Source organism: Cynoglossus semilaevis, chromosome 8 (assembly GCF_000523025.1).
Source record: "Cynoglossus semilaevis isolate Cse_v1.0 chromosome 8, Cse_v1.0, whole genome shotgun sequence".
Taxonomy (NCBI): domain Eukaryota; kingdom Metazoa; phylum Chordata; class Actinopteri; order Pleuronectiformes; family Cynoglossidae; genus Cynoglossus; species Cynoglossus semilaevis.
Window position 1 is genome coordinate 1,407,377 of NC_024314.1, and position 14,086 is coordinate 1,421,462.

At 41.3% G+C, this 14,086-nt stretch overlaps 2 protein-coding genes across 2 annotated transcripts in view; one reads left to right on the forward strand and one right to left on the reverse strand.

Moving 5' to 3' along the window:
* LOC103381458 (rho-related GTP-binding protein RhoN-like) overlaps window positions 1–6,305 on the forward strand; it is a 27,150-nt gene extending 20,845 nt beyond the window's left edge. Inside the window, exons 3-5 of the mRNA XM_008313795.3 lie at window positions 418–527; window positions 3,187–3,321; window positions 5,136–6,305. Coding sequence (XP_008312017.1) covers window positions 418–527; window positions 3,187–3,321; window positions 5,136–5,390 — 500 coding nt within the window. The 3' untranslated portion in view covers window positions 5,391–6,305. The remainder of the gene's footprint in view (window positions 1–417; window positions 528–3,186; window positions 3,322–5,135) is intronic.
* LOC103381460 (BRCA1 DNA repair associated) overlaps window positions 379–14,086 on the reverse strand; it is a 37,766-nt gene continuing 24,058 nt past the window's right edge. The window contains exons 22-26 of the mRNA XM_008313797.3: window positions 9,671–13,518; window positions 6,686–6,767; window positions 6,325–6,377; window positions 4,620–4,672; window positions 379–518 (exon numbers count right to left, since the gene is read on the reverse strand). The gene's annotated coding sequence lies outside the window, so the exon portion shown is untranslated. The remainder of the gene's footprint in view (window positions 519–4,619; window positions 4,673–6,324; window positions 6,378–6,685; window positions 6,768–9,670; window positions 13,519–14,086) is intronic.

A 14,086-nucleotide genomic window follows, 5' to 3' on the forward strand; every position in this document is an offset into this window, starting at 1 on the left:
TCGCACAGGTCACAAAACTGAATTCACCCCGGCCCCCTGGCAAAAAAAACAAACAAAAAAAAACACCCATGCTACTCTGAAATCCAGGTGACGCTTTGTGTGAGCCCTTCATTATACGGCCGTCACATGTCTGTCTACTGGTTTATTCACAACAGCCAGACAAACAGAACCGCGGGTTTGTGGACGAGGCCCCATCCGAGCAGTTGAAACGCGGCGAATCACACCCACACGCTGTCATCCGCAGCGCGGCTTAGTTCGTCATAATTACATATAATCACAGTTATTACTGGCTGAAACTTCTCTGTAATGACTCACTTTGAAGTATATTAAAAAAAAGTTAACTCTTCAGCCAAGGAACCAGAAATAAAACACAGTACCTGCAGCCTCTGCTCACATCTGTGTTCTCCTCACCCGCAGGTTCGGCCTATTACGACAACGTCAGACCACTGGCCTACCCCGACGCAGACGCCGTCCTCATCTGCTTCGACATCAGCCGTCCGGAGACGTTGGACAGTGTCCTGAAAAAGGTCAGTGTGAAAGAAACAGCGTCACAATCGGTTTGGAATAGAATTTAAATAAACTTCCCAAAGTCCCCAAAAACAAATTTAAAGATAATACTGCATGAATTTCCTCCTCTAAAAAACAAAGCTATGAACATGATTTACTATAGCTGCTGTGACCTTGTTGGCAAATCAACCTGATTTAAAGGTTTATCTATATATTTTCCACCAAATACAAAGCTGCATCAGAAACCTCGGATTTTCAAAAAAAAAAAAAAGTATTCCTCTCTCAGAGACCACAGATGTACGGGGAAATACCAGTACTGACTACAGTACAGGTGTGGAACCAGGAAGTCACGACAACACCGCACCACTTCTCAGGAAACCCATGATCTGATTGGAAAATTAGGTGACCTGGAGAATAACCGGCTTTGTATTGTCACAGAGGATTAAAAAATGTTTTCAAACCAGAAACCCTGGTTTAACCGCAGTGTGTGTGAACACGGTTCCAAAGAAATGGAATGCAGCCTAATTCTTACTGTTAATTTACTCAGAGACAGAAACCCGACTTTGACTTTCATTCATAATGATTTGAATTGAATATTAGTTCAGTTCAGTTGAGTTTATCTTGATCTGATCTAATCCTAGAACAGAACGAAACAGAACTGCCGTCCTGTTCTATTCTATCTTTGTCTAATTCCTAATCTGTAAATCTAATCTCTAAATCTCACTACTTTAATTTTCATTTGGGAGCGCCATCATGACCGGGAAGTTTGCTCCGAGCCTTTCCCAGATTAAACCCACTTCCATCTTTTGGAAACATAATTTTTCAGACGCAATCGCCGTCATTTTCGGCGCTAATGACAAACGAGCGGCGCTGGAATGCTTTTCAGTCTGTAGACATTCCTGTGATCAGTCATCAATACCGTCATCAATCCCAGACCAAACCGTGGTCTTTTATAGTGGACAGATTCTAACACCTCCCGGGGGTTCTCCGTGAGGACCCACTTAACCTTTGACCTCCTTGATGACCTCGCATGTACCAGTGCGACAAAGCAGGTGCAGAATGCCAGAGTGACACTGGAGCCGCAAACAAAACAAACTCGACTTCAATCGAAATTCCTGCGGGCCTGATACAATTACTGAGACGTGCCTCGTTTCCATTCTCTCCGTTGCGTTCTTTCGTCCGTCTGAACTGTTAGCTTCACTCTCCAATTACAGCCTTGCAGCACATGACGCCGTTTAGACACTCACTGGTTTTTGAAGTGTTGCTGGATGACTTAAATGCTGCCTTCAGATTTTAACCTCACATCCTGATTTATCCTTTGGTGACCCCTAATGTCGTAACTCTAACTTCATATTTTAAAAATGTGTTTTTTTTTTTACTTTTATTGCCCTGCCAACACTAAAGCATCTGCATCGTCCAATTACATTCCTTTATTTTAAGTACGCCTAATTTGTATAATTCTGGTTTAATTTCTGTAATTATTAAGAATGGATCAGATCACGATAAACGGAGCCCAAACTGCGTCACGTTAATTTGGATTGATGGGTTTAATTTTCAAACAATTAGGGCTGAAAACAATTCAAGATTTAAGTGTTATCTTGATTATTTGTGATTTATCAAGATAAACATTTCTAATAATTTAATAAGAGAAAAGAGGTTTTTAACCCTCTGAACACTGGTCCATGACGAGAGTCCGAGCGTCAGACAGAACACGACGCGCCGGGCCGAGACACAGCGGTGACGCAGGAATGTGGGAGGAAAACAAAAGGAACAAACATCACGACGGTGCACAAAGTGGTCAATGTGTGCTGTGATGTGCCGAGATAACAAGATGCGTCTCTCAGAGGGAAACAGAGACACAGAGAAGAAGAAAGAGTTTCGCTGTTTGAGTCATCTTATTGTTCCGTCCGTGTGGCCTACGAGCTTCCCACTGCTGTGAGCGCACGACATGGCAAACAACAACAACAACAACAATCATAGAAAAATCCATATCACCTTTGACTTAATGTTTTAAGTGAAATCATCGTTTGTTTGTAGCGCCACCTGGTGTTCAAGGACCAAACTGATATTTTCCCAAATGTGGTCTTTGATGAGCCCTAATCTGATTTATTATAAAACACATGTCACGACATGTTTTACTTATCATGGCAGCTGGGAATAATAATGGTGGACTGTGGATCCATTTCTAGTGCAGTTTTTGCGTTCAATCAGAGGGTTGTGGGATCATTTTAGAGTCAACAGAATTCCAGAAAGTCCCTGGTTTGTTGAACCATTATATCAGTGGTTCTTAACCTTGTTGTGACCCCATTTTGACATCGCAAATGTCCTACATCAATACTGACGTGGCAGTTGCTAGTCATGTGATCACAGCCCGTCTCCTTATCTGTCAAGTAAAGGCTTTTATGAGTTGTAAAAATGTCGATTTTGTACTTCACTGTTTGAAATAATTGAATTGAATTAAATTAAAATGAAGACTTGTAACGGAACTTTAAAAATCCACCTCAAAAACTCATTTAAAACAGGGGGAAAAATCGTGAAAGAATTGTATTATTGTATATTTTCATACAGGTGTATTTATAGCATCATGTTAATGGCGGGCCTGAAACGAGTCTGCTGCGCTGTGGTAATTACTCTTTAATGACCACTTCCTCCTGCTCTGACCTCTTACTCCAATTACAGTGGCAAGGAGAAACGCAGGAGTTCTGTCCCAACGCCAAGGTGGTGCTGGTGGGCTGCAAGCTGGACTTGAGGACGGACCTCAACGTCATGAGAGAACTTTCTAGACACAGACTCATCCCTGTCACACACGAACAGGTGAACAGACATTTCAATTCTAACCTACCGAACAACTAACCTTTATAATCAACAGGAAACCTCAAGGAAAGATTCATTTGTCGCAAATTCCGAAACGTCAGTTAGCATCGAAGATATATCAGTGTGAATAAAGTCAGAGGCAAACAGCAGAAAACACAAACAGTTCTTCTCTCCGTGTCTCGGAGCGATGAGCGGTGGCATGAATTTTAATGGCCTGTTCTCACGCTAATGTGAATCCTCACTTCTGGGCAGCCCTTTGTAAACAAATTAATATTTCCTCCTCATTGTGACAAGGCTAAGCGGAGCTAATGACCTCCGCTGTGTCGTAGGTGACGACGTTAAAGTGATCCATCAAGAGCGTTCTCTGAATGAACTGATTCTGCTCCCAGTGTGACCAAAAAGTGTGACTTTTGTGGTGAAGGTTCAATTTTGAGACATTTTTATTCCACATCAGCTGGTGAGTGTAGCATACACGGGGATTTGTTTTGTTGCTTGTTTTTATTAAGCTCTTAAAAGTTACACCAATTAAAACAAATGGCCTGAAGTTGTTTATAAAAGTTTGCTTTTACCAAAGCTTTTCCTAATGAGTCATTGTTGGGCTATGCTATGTTTTATTTCTACTTTTTCTTTTCCAACCCTCAACAGACAATTTCAAATCCGAATAAATATTAAATCGTTAATTTAACTCAACCTAAAATTCGTCATCATAAGTCATAATTATGAAGATTTGCAAAAACAAAATGGAATATATACATATATATACTGTATATTCCATTTGTTTTTTGGAAACAACTGGAATATGTCTATGAAGAGTCATCCAGGTCATGGTCAAGTTAACGATTCCACAACTGGAATATATTTGTTTATATTCCGGCACAAAGTGAATGGTTTTCCCTTATACTGCGACAAACAGTGTGAAGCCCATAGCCTCGGTCAACTGCGTTCAATCTCATTAGCCAGTGGGCAGCCTGGAACGGACATTCATTTATATTTAAAAGTTACGCACTGCAGCTTCAACAATACAAACACGCCACATCGCCGCACATCTGAGACCGTTCCTGCGTCGTGGAAGAGTACTCTGTAGTATCATAGACAAATTCACCCAGGCCTGATTTAAGGTGGTACTAATCACTAGCGGGAATAAGCTGAGCCTTTACAGCAGCACACAGAGAGACTTTAATATTTCATAGCTTCGTGGAGGATTGTGCCTGTCTGCATGTCTCTAACAAGCTATTCTGCTGTGGACGTCCTTTATCCTCTGTGTCCTAACACTGACTAATGTCAACTTAAACACTCACCTTCACGGCTCAGGGCGATTAGTTGACCTGATCCTGGATCTGCATCGCTTCAACTGAAAATAAAAGAAAAAAAAAACAGAAAGAAGTTGATTTCACACAATAAGTTGATGAGTTGTGTCTAAAACAGACAGTAGATCCACAGAGTTGTGTCTAAAACAGACAGTAGATCTTATATAAGAAATAAATGCAACAGGAAGCAGCACAGAAGGAGTGGTTTGGAGCCATCATTTAGTTCCACTTCCTGTTCCCATTTTCAATGAAGTAGTGGAACTAACTTCGAAAAATCCACCAATGCACACTCCTGATTTGGTCATTTTGACCTTTGCCCTTGAGTGTTTTACACCAAACTATTTCTAATCCTAATATATATGTGTACGTATTGATCCCAAAGTACATGCTCAAAACTCTGTTAGCATTTCCTGTGTTAAAACCCTGGTTCCCGACAGCGTCTGTGAACAGTTTGTTTGGCCCGCAGATTTTTTTCTGAACGTTCTGTGTATTTCTGTGCATTTTCAGGGCACCAATTTGGCGAGGCAGATCGGAGCCGCCGCCTACACAGAGTGCACCTCGAAGTATTCCGAGAACAGCGTGCGGGACGTTTTCCACGTCACCACGCTGGCGTCCGTGTCCCGCATCCACTGCCCTCAGGTCAAACGCGCTGCCTCCCGTCGCGTCATCAAGCGAGTTTCCCAGCAGCCTCCTCGGACTGAGCTCCACGAGCACCCCCCGCCCATTAGAAAGGACCGGGCCAAGAGCTGCGTGCTCATGTAGGAGTGAGCTGAAGTGTGTGTGCGCGCTGATGGACCCAAAGCGTGCTGCACATGAACTTTATTTATTGGTGGATTCTTGTCAGAGTTTTGCACTTTGCACTGTGGGTTCCTAAAGGAAATGATCATCCATCTTTAGCAAGAAGGTTGTTTTGTTTTGTTTTTTTCCTAATGGCTGTTTTCTGCAGGGAGGCTATTTTGATGGCAAACGCTAATTATCTTTAACACTTTGACATAAACACGTTAACAAACACAAACAGGCTGTGGAGCAAAAGTAACACGGGGGGCAGAGAAGGGAAAGTGACGGTTTGAAAGGTCGACGCGCAGAACCCGACGGGAACGCGGCGGGGTCGTGACCTCAGCTGTGTTTTCTCTGTTATTCTGTCCTTACGTGTGTAAGCACAATAGATGCACGCAAAACAGCTGCTTCGCTTCATTTGAAGAGTGTGGACTGAGTGGGATGAGATGACGCAGATTTTCTTAAACCACAAGTGCTTTAAATGTTGGAGAGAGAGAGACAGAGACAGAGAGAGAGAGAGAGAGAGAGAGAGAGAGATTCACCACAAACTGAAGCTGTTCTTGTGTATCTGAAACTGTTCAAACAATCCACACTGGAAGGAAGGAGTCATGCTACGTTGTACATGTGATAACAAAGTTTCAAATGCTCTATGTAAATGTTTTACTTGACTGTAATTATATATATACCCATGCGATTAAATTTCAAAACTTTATTTGTGAATTGGTCTAAATTATGTTGGTTTTTCTTCCTCACTTCCATGGGAAAAAAAAACAGAACACATCATTTCACTGACTTTTGCTCCTTGAAATATCAACTGTTCTTGTTGTTACTTCAAACAGAGACCACGGCTGACTAAAACAATACCTTTTGGGGGCATCTTAGAGGACAGTAGAAACAAATCCTAGAAATCATTCCTTACCTCAGATCACTCTTGGATCAGGGGTCCTTAGCAGACGTGTCTTCTGTTTATTCCTGGAACAGAAAGACACGTTTTGTTAGTGAATCGAATTGCTTGAAAAGGGAGGCGCACGATAACCGAGGTTCCACTGTATGTGTAAACAATACTGTAAGTATTTACTGTGTATTAGAGCAAGGATCAGCGGAGGGATTATTAGATAATCACTTGTCATCATTCTGCCCAGGCATTAAAACATATTTAAGTGAGTTTTTGCGTGATCTTCAGAAATTAGTTAACAAGATTATTGTAATTTTGACAGCTTTAAAAAATGTAAACAAATTGTGTACAATTTAACAAAAATCTCACAAACATCTTGACGTACCTTCTTGACGTACCTTCTTGGACACTTGCAGTTACTGTATCAGCAGTTTCACAATTTTTTTCCCCGATATTTCCAGAAATATCTGAAATATTAACGTATTTTCTTAGCTTGAAGGAAACAGACAAAATATTGGCTCTCAGCTTCATGAAACGTCACTGTTCTTTAAGTTCCCTCTGAATAATGCCAGAGTAGTCAATCCTTCAGTTTCAGAATGACCTAACTATAAGGAGCAGTAAAAAGATCACAGAGTATTTAAAGTGTCATCCCGCAGAGTTTTATGTATAGCTGTGTGACGATAACACACTGTTAAGCTGTAGCTGTCGGTTTATATCATCACTTTGAGCGGTCTGTCCTCTGTCCGGACATGACATCATTGGAGTGATTGCGTTTATACCGTCCACGACACGGAGAAAACGGCCATTTCTTTCCCACAACTCATCAAAACGTCTCAGCTCAGTGTGCGGAGGTTTGATATTCCCACATTTACCTATCTAAGTATTTCAGATCTCCATCAACCTTCGCGTATGCCGCTCGTATTACAAATCAAAGTTGCTCTCCCGAACTGTGTCCATAAGTCTTACGGATTGACCTTTAACTGTTCTTCCCCGCGGCGGCGCACTGACTCTCTAAGCCACAGCGATGTGACATTTGACGGCTACAATGTCATGTTTACAAGAGACGGAGCCGCAGGTCACACCAGGAGCCCGAGGCAGGGACGAACCGCAGTCGGGGACGAGAGATCGTCCGCACAGTTGTGGCAACTGTAAATGACTTTCAGACATTTATTAGGAAAATAAAAAAGATATTTTCCCACTCACGTCATCATGAAGCCATTTTACAGTATATTATATACAGTATATAGGTCAGTGGTTCTCAAACTGTGGTACGTGTACCACCGGTGGTTTCAGCGCTTTGCTTTCAATTATTTTATGTAAAGGTCAAAAGGGCGGGCAGACGTCACTGACCCTTTACTGTCACTCCATTATGTCTCAGACATCTCAAAGTAAACCCGGGATGAGTTCTTAGAAATCTTCCATTATTGGCTGACGGTAAAGAGACGGCGGAGGAGCGAATAGCGAGGAATAGTAAACGCCTTTTATTGACACAGAGCTTTGAGGGCCACTCGATACCTTTATGGCTTTGCCGATCAAAAACTCTTACTGCACAGTTATAGGCGGCTGCACAGAACAATATACACAGCTTCAGCCTCACCATCAGGAGCAATTTGAGGGGGAAGGAGAGGGGAGGACGGGGGAGGAGAAGGGAGGAGGGGAGTTCACAGCTCAATATTTTCTTGGCACACAATAACTGGACTGAAGGAGCCAGGGATCAAACCATAAACCAGTTACTAAGTACTACAGTCAGATATTTGGAATAGAAGACGATTTTATCCACTGAGTAACAAGGCAAGTGATTTGTCCAAAGTCAAGGGTATTGACAAAGGTAAAAACACACACACACACAAGTCCAAGTCTAACAGCGATTGTTGGTACCAGTATTGGTACACAAAGTATTATTGATCTTAGATGTTTCACTGAAACAAACACCTACAGTGGCCCCTAAGACGCGCTAAAATGCTACGAGCCACCAGGAAACATCTTAATCAGCAATCAGACGATTGGCTAAAATATTAGCCTGTCGAGCACAGACACGCTCACCTGACTACATTTTGGAAATTGAGTTATGTTTTGGTGGTTCTGTTAGCTGTCAGTGTAGCTGTGGCTCATCAAACTGCAGTCTCTCTGAAACGACCAGGGCTGAATCAGCAAACACTTTTAACTACGGCCAGCACAGTGATGCAGTGGTGAGTACCAGTGCCTCACAGCGAGACAGTTCCTGGATTGAATCCCAGAAAACTTTTTTTGGTGTTTTTTTTTCTTTTTCTTGGTATTCCAGTGCCATCCAATAACTTGAGGATATGCAGTTAGGGGGCTGTGGAATTCAAAATTTAAATGTTAACTGTTAACAGACGTCTGTCCAGTGTCTACAGGAGTAAAACACAGCTCCAAATTAGTCAAACCCAAACTACAAAAATAGAAAGAAAAAAAAACTCCAAAATAACCATATTTGTAACCGTAATAAAATAACTAGAATGAATCTAAAGAACGAACTTGGGTTTTTTTTTTTTTTTTACCATGCTACGCGTTTTTTTTGTTTTTTTAACCATGCTACGCTACTGAACTTCAGCGACGGTAACCTATCAAGACGGCCGGATTCTACAGAACTTCAGTGACGGTAACCTATCAAGACGGCCGGATTTAACTGCTTTATTTTTATACGCAGCATTTTCTTGATTCAAACTTTGCCTCTGGTCCATTTTTCATTTTAACTCTGCTATAAAATAGCAGTGATCAGTGACCACCAAGGCTCAACCCTTCTGCATCTTTAATGCTCTTCCTGCTTTCTCAGTGTCAGTAGCCATAAAACTACGGCCTAATGCTCCGACAGTGGGAATATCTGCGAACATCATGCTTGTTATATCTGCTCACTGTTGCCGGAATCCTGGCTTTTTAAATTTGAAAATCTCAAGGCGACTCGGCATTAGTCCGACGACGACTATCAGACACGGCGCAAGCAATTGCTAGCGCCATGGGAACGGTTGGCGTGTCAGTGGAAGAAGGCACTTAAAAGTTCAACACCCATTTATACAGCATGCAAAATTGAGCAAATTAAAAATATATGTGCCACGTGTCCATGTGGGGGCGTTAAAGCTTCTTCTCCCGTGTTTTATGGCAACAATGATGGCGGAAAATTTGTGGAGTGAATTGCTGGGCGACGACATAAACAAAACAAAAATGCTTATGAATAGACAAAAACGTATTTGGCACACTCTCTAAGTCAGGGGCTCTCCAAAGTTTTTGAACAAGAGCGGATTTTTTTTGAAGCTCCACATTTTTCTCATATTTCTAGAATCAATGACAAATCAAATAACACAACATTCCGAAAGAGAAAACAAAAGTGTACTTGTGACATCATCACTTGAACCTTGGAATTCCCAGCCGTTTGTCGTGCTATAAAGGTCTCTGAGTTGTCCTCAACAAACTTCAGAAGAAAAAAAAGTTGCTTCTCAGGGAACACTCAGGGATCTGGAAGAGAAGAATTTAAATGTCAACAAATAACACGATGGTTACACGTCGTGTACTGAATTTGTCATAGCATTAGCGTGAAATGGTAAAGGGCTGAGCTACATAAACTTCTCAAAAGATATCAGAGACACAATCCAGCAGAAACTCTTTTTTACAGCCAATGATTTAAACATCCACATCTCTCTACCTCTGTCTCTGTCACCTTATCCAACGGCACATCAAAAAAACACCAAACTATCTTTTTAAGTGCTTAGATGGAAGGCAGTGTTTGGATAATAGCCCAGGGGTGTGACCAAAATGACTGTATAAAATATTTGTTAAGGTTTCAGGCCAAAGAATAATGAGAATGACAGCAACAAAGTGTGAGAGCAATTACGGGTCATCATGGATGAGTGCGCTCACTGTTCCCTGCAGTCTGACACTTGGCTTTTCACAGTGTATCTCCTTTTTACTTTAATATATATACTCGTTTTTGTCATCATAACCAAGGGAGATTAAATATTACTACATTTTAATAAACAAAACAGTACAAGGTCAGTAAATGGTTTGTTTATGTCATGTGAAAGAAGAAAATATTAATATTTAATCACTTAATTGTTATCTTTTCCATAATATTTCGTTTGGTACCATTTGGTTTTATATTACTGAAGGAATTTTTTTAAGCAAAAAAAAAAGTCAAAAATACCTTTAAGACTCTATCTGCATCCCTTTTGGATTCATCTGAAAATGTCAGTGAAAGTAAGATCAAGAAAGATGTAACTAAAAATACAATAAATGGGATTAAACAGAAACGTCTTCACTGGGAGCTGGGGGGGAAAAAAAACAGCTACACGGAGTGACCTCGTAGCATTTGCATACTCCTAGTAGATCTACTGTTGTAGCGTGTCTCGCAAAACACTTTGTGACAGTTGTTTACTTCTTGCAGGAGTCACAGAGTGGTTCGGGGCAAACACATGCTCTTGTGTTGCTGCAAAACAAACAGGAAACTCGGCTGTGTGCACACTGGATTGTGTACACTGGATTTAGCTGGGGGAGGTTCAGGGTGGGAGGAGGGGAGCCCTCAGGTGTCTTTTCACTGATGTTTGCATACATGCTCACAGATGTGCATCTTTACAAACCAGCACGCTGTAAACCCCCCCAGGTGGTCCAGCAGGCTGTTTCCTGCTAATTTCCCATGTGAAGCATATGAACAGAAATATCTCCCACAAACGCCCATGTCCAGGATGAGGCAGTCACACAGCACAACCGCACAAATCTATCAAGCAATCCACCTTAACAAACGAGTGTTAAGGAGGTCCAAACATAAAAACACAGTGGGATGTAATTATTATTGTTCAACAACATGATTTTAGCTCTTAGGGCCTCGTCAGTGAATTCAGCATCTTCTATTGTCCTCAAATTCCTCAACCAATCAGAAGCTCAGATATAAAGGACTGGTCCCACTCATAAACTTTCCCAGTCATGAAAGTGTGTGGTGACAAAAAGTGGAGGGAGTTTAGCTTGAAACAACTATTCCATATTCTCTACCCAAAAACAGTATTGAATGAGAATCTGCAAGTGTTTTCAGCTGTTTCCTGCAGCGATAACCAAGGATGAAGTCATGAACAGATGCCTCTGTCAGAGCACTTAAATGTACCACAATGTATTTTAGTACTAAGCAGCACATTAGCCCAAATGACAAACTGTATGACAGTAACTTAAAAACAAGCCACCTATAGCCAGCTGTAACTTAACTTAGCCTATTAATGACTAAGACATATACTGTATATTGAAATGACAACAGTTACAAAAAATTGGCAAAAAAAAACAACAACTGTTGATTCATTTGCTACAATTGCACTGACAGTGAAGACTGTTACAAAAAGCTGCACCTATTAAGAAAAAAAAACAGTCTTGTACTATGTTGTATTTAGACCAAGATAAGACAAACAACGACCTCTAGTGGTAAAGTTCCAGGATGCTGTTGAATATCAACTAAACAGTTTAACCGTTTTCAGGGTTCCAGGGAGCACATTGGACTGTTGTCCTGTCCATCACAGCACCACATTTGGAGACAAACAAACCGTTCACGTTCAGGCTCATACCAATGGTTTGTTGTGTGTCCAAAAAACGTGTCTGGGCTGTGGGAGGAACCTAGAACACCTGGAGAGAAAACACACACGCAGACCTGTGGGGACAACGTACAGCACACACAGTATGTTGTCAGGAACTTCTTCAACGTTGGGGCCCAAATTCCAAGAATGTAGGACAAAAACACAGAAGCCTTCAGTAGAGTTTTACTAAAGCCTAACGTTAAAAGCGCGGTGAACCAACATGGCGACCGCCGTAAAGACCCACACTTGATATAACGCAGTTCACATCAGGGTAATGAAAGCAACAATTCACACTCCGAGCTTCTGCGCGCACATGAGCATGTATTTAATATTTGATTTCTGCCAAATATAAAATTTTAATTTTCCCTAAATCATACACAGTGGATTAATAGACAAAGGCACATAAAAGCGAACGGTGCAGCCCCGTGTGCACCGACTGCATAACGCAGTGACAACCTCATCATCACCAAGAGCTGACGGCAAACTCTTCTGCAGCCTTGCACTGAAAAGGGAAATCAGCGGAGTGAAAGAAAGCGGCGTCCCAGCACTGTAGCTACTGCCGCAGCAACATCTGGCATTTAGAACGCCTGGATGTAAACGTGCTGACCTTAAGGTTTGGTCCAGGCTTTGTCTCTATTTTCAGCTACCTGCTTCTCCCTTGTTGTTGTTATGGTTATCAGTCGTTGTCATAGCAATGACAGAGACTAAATCCAGCAACCTCCACTTACTGCTGCAAACAAATGTCACTGCCACTGAAGTAGGAGTAACTAGCATGACTGATTAAGATCTGGATTTTAATTATTTTCAGGTTCACATGGAGGAGGATCAGTTAGAGATCTTGCCTCACAGTGAGCAGAAGAGAGGTTTATAAAATAAAAAAAAAACCCAGAGAGCGGCAACACGGCAGGAAGAGTAAAATGTTCTCTGTTTGTATTTCATCCATCTGGCCGCAGGATGAAACAACACCGACAACACACTTCAGCTTAAGGCTAACACTTATATATTGTCACTATAGGGTCCAGTCACTCATGTGCAACCATAACCTTGAGGCTCATCTGTTCCGAGCTCACTCTGCTAGAAAAGTGGGAAGTGGCAGCAGCGATTTTTTTTTCTGTGTGGGAACTGGGCGTTTTTTGTTTTTTGTTTTTAAAGCTTATTCATTTCCATGATTTTTTTAGTGTCATATGTAGTTAATAATAAGATTTATCCACAACAATCGCCGCGTTTAGTACAATTAAGGCAGCGCTTCGAGCTCCTACACATCCCCAGAGGGCTTGAGTTAGTGCTGTGAGTTGAAGTATGCATTATTAATAACGGCACATTTCCCTCATGCATGGAAACACTGTTTACAAACTGTGCAGGGTCTCATTCTTTATGAATGTGAGGGAGAAGATTGCAGATTATGAATGAATGAGTGGCCACAGTTTAATACCATCCTGGGAACGGTGAAATCAGTCAGACGCAAAGGCAGAATTTTCTCAGCAAACTGCAGCAAAAGGTTAGCTGGTAAAATTGAACCCTGTCTGTTCAAGAACGGGATTTCACTAGTAACAGGTTTTAATTAAAACACAAGTTGCAGAACTGCAAAGCAGTTTGCAAAAAGGTCCTCAGGAGAAAAAAAAAAGTACGTTTACTAAAAAGAAAAGCGGCTTACCTTCGTTAGTTTGATTTAATTATAATAATATTAAATTTTGTACGTACAAAGAGCTTCTATCATACCAATATATACAGATTTATCTATAGTTATATAAAAAAAAACCATCAAGTAAACCCAGTCAGAGTAAGTAGTCCTGGTAGTTCTGGAGGGTGTAGGTTGAAACTGTGTCCAGCAGCCAACCTCGCGTCACAACAGTGGCTCGCCTGGAGAGACCTGTGCAATGGAATACAAACAAACAACATATTTTTCACATGTAAACATGTTCGACACCTTCAAATGTGTGCTGAGTTTTAAGTGTCTATAGCACCAGGACTAGAGAGATACAGAAAACTCAACAACATCAAGTCTGGTTTCTCTGGATTTCAGGTGATGGATTATAACATTTTAAGGTAGTATGGAAACATCTTCTTGTAAACGTGTCTAAGATGTCAACTAAGTTCACTTTTTTTCTGTGTTTTTCAAGAAGTGCAACGGTACCAAGTATCCCTGGGCCATTAGTCTAATTTTCCAAAGCAATTGTAGGATGAAAAAAACAATTGCTGGCTTTATTTTCTGCAGAGGATTC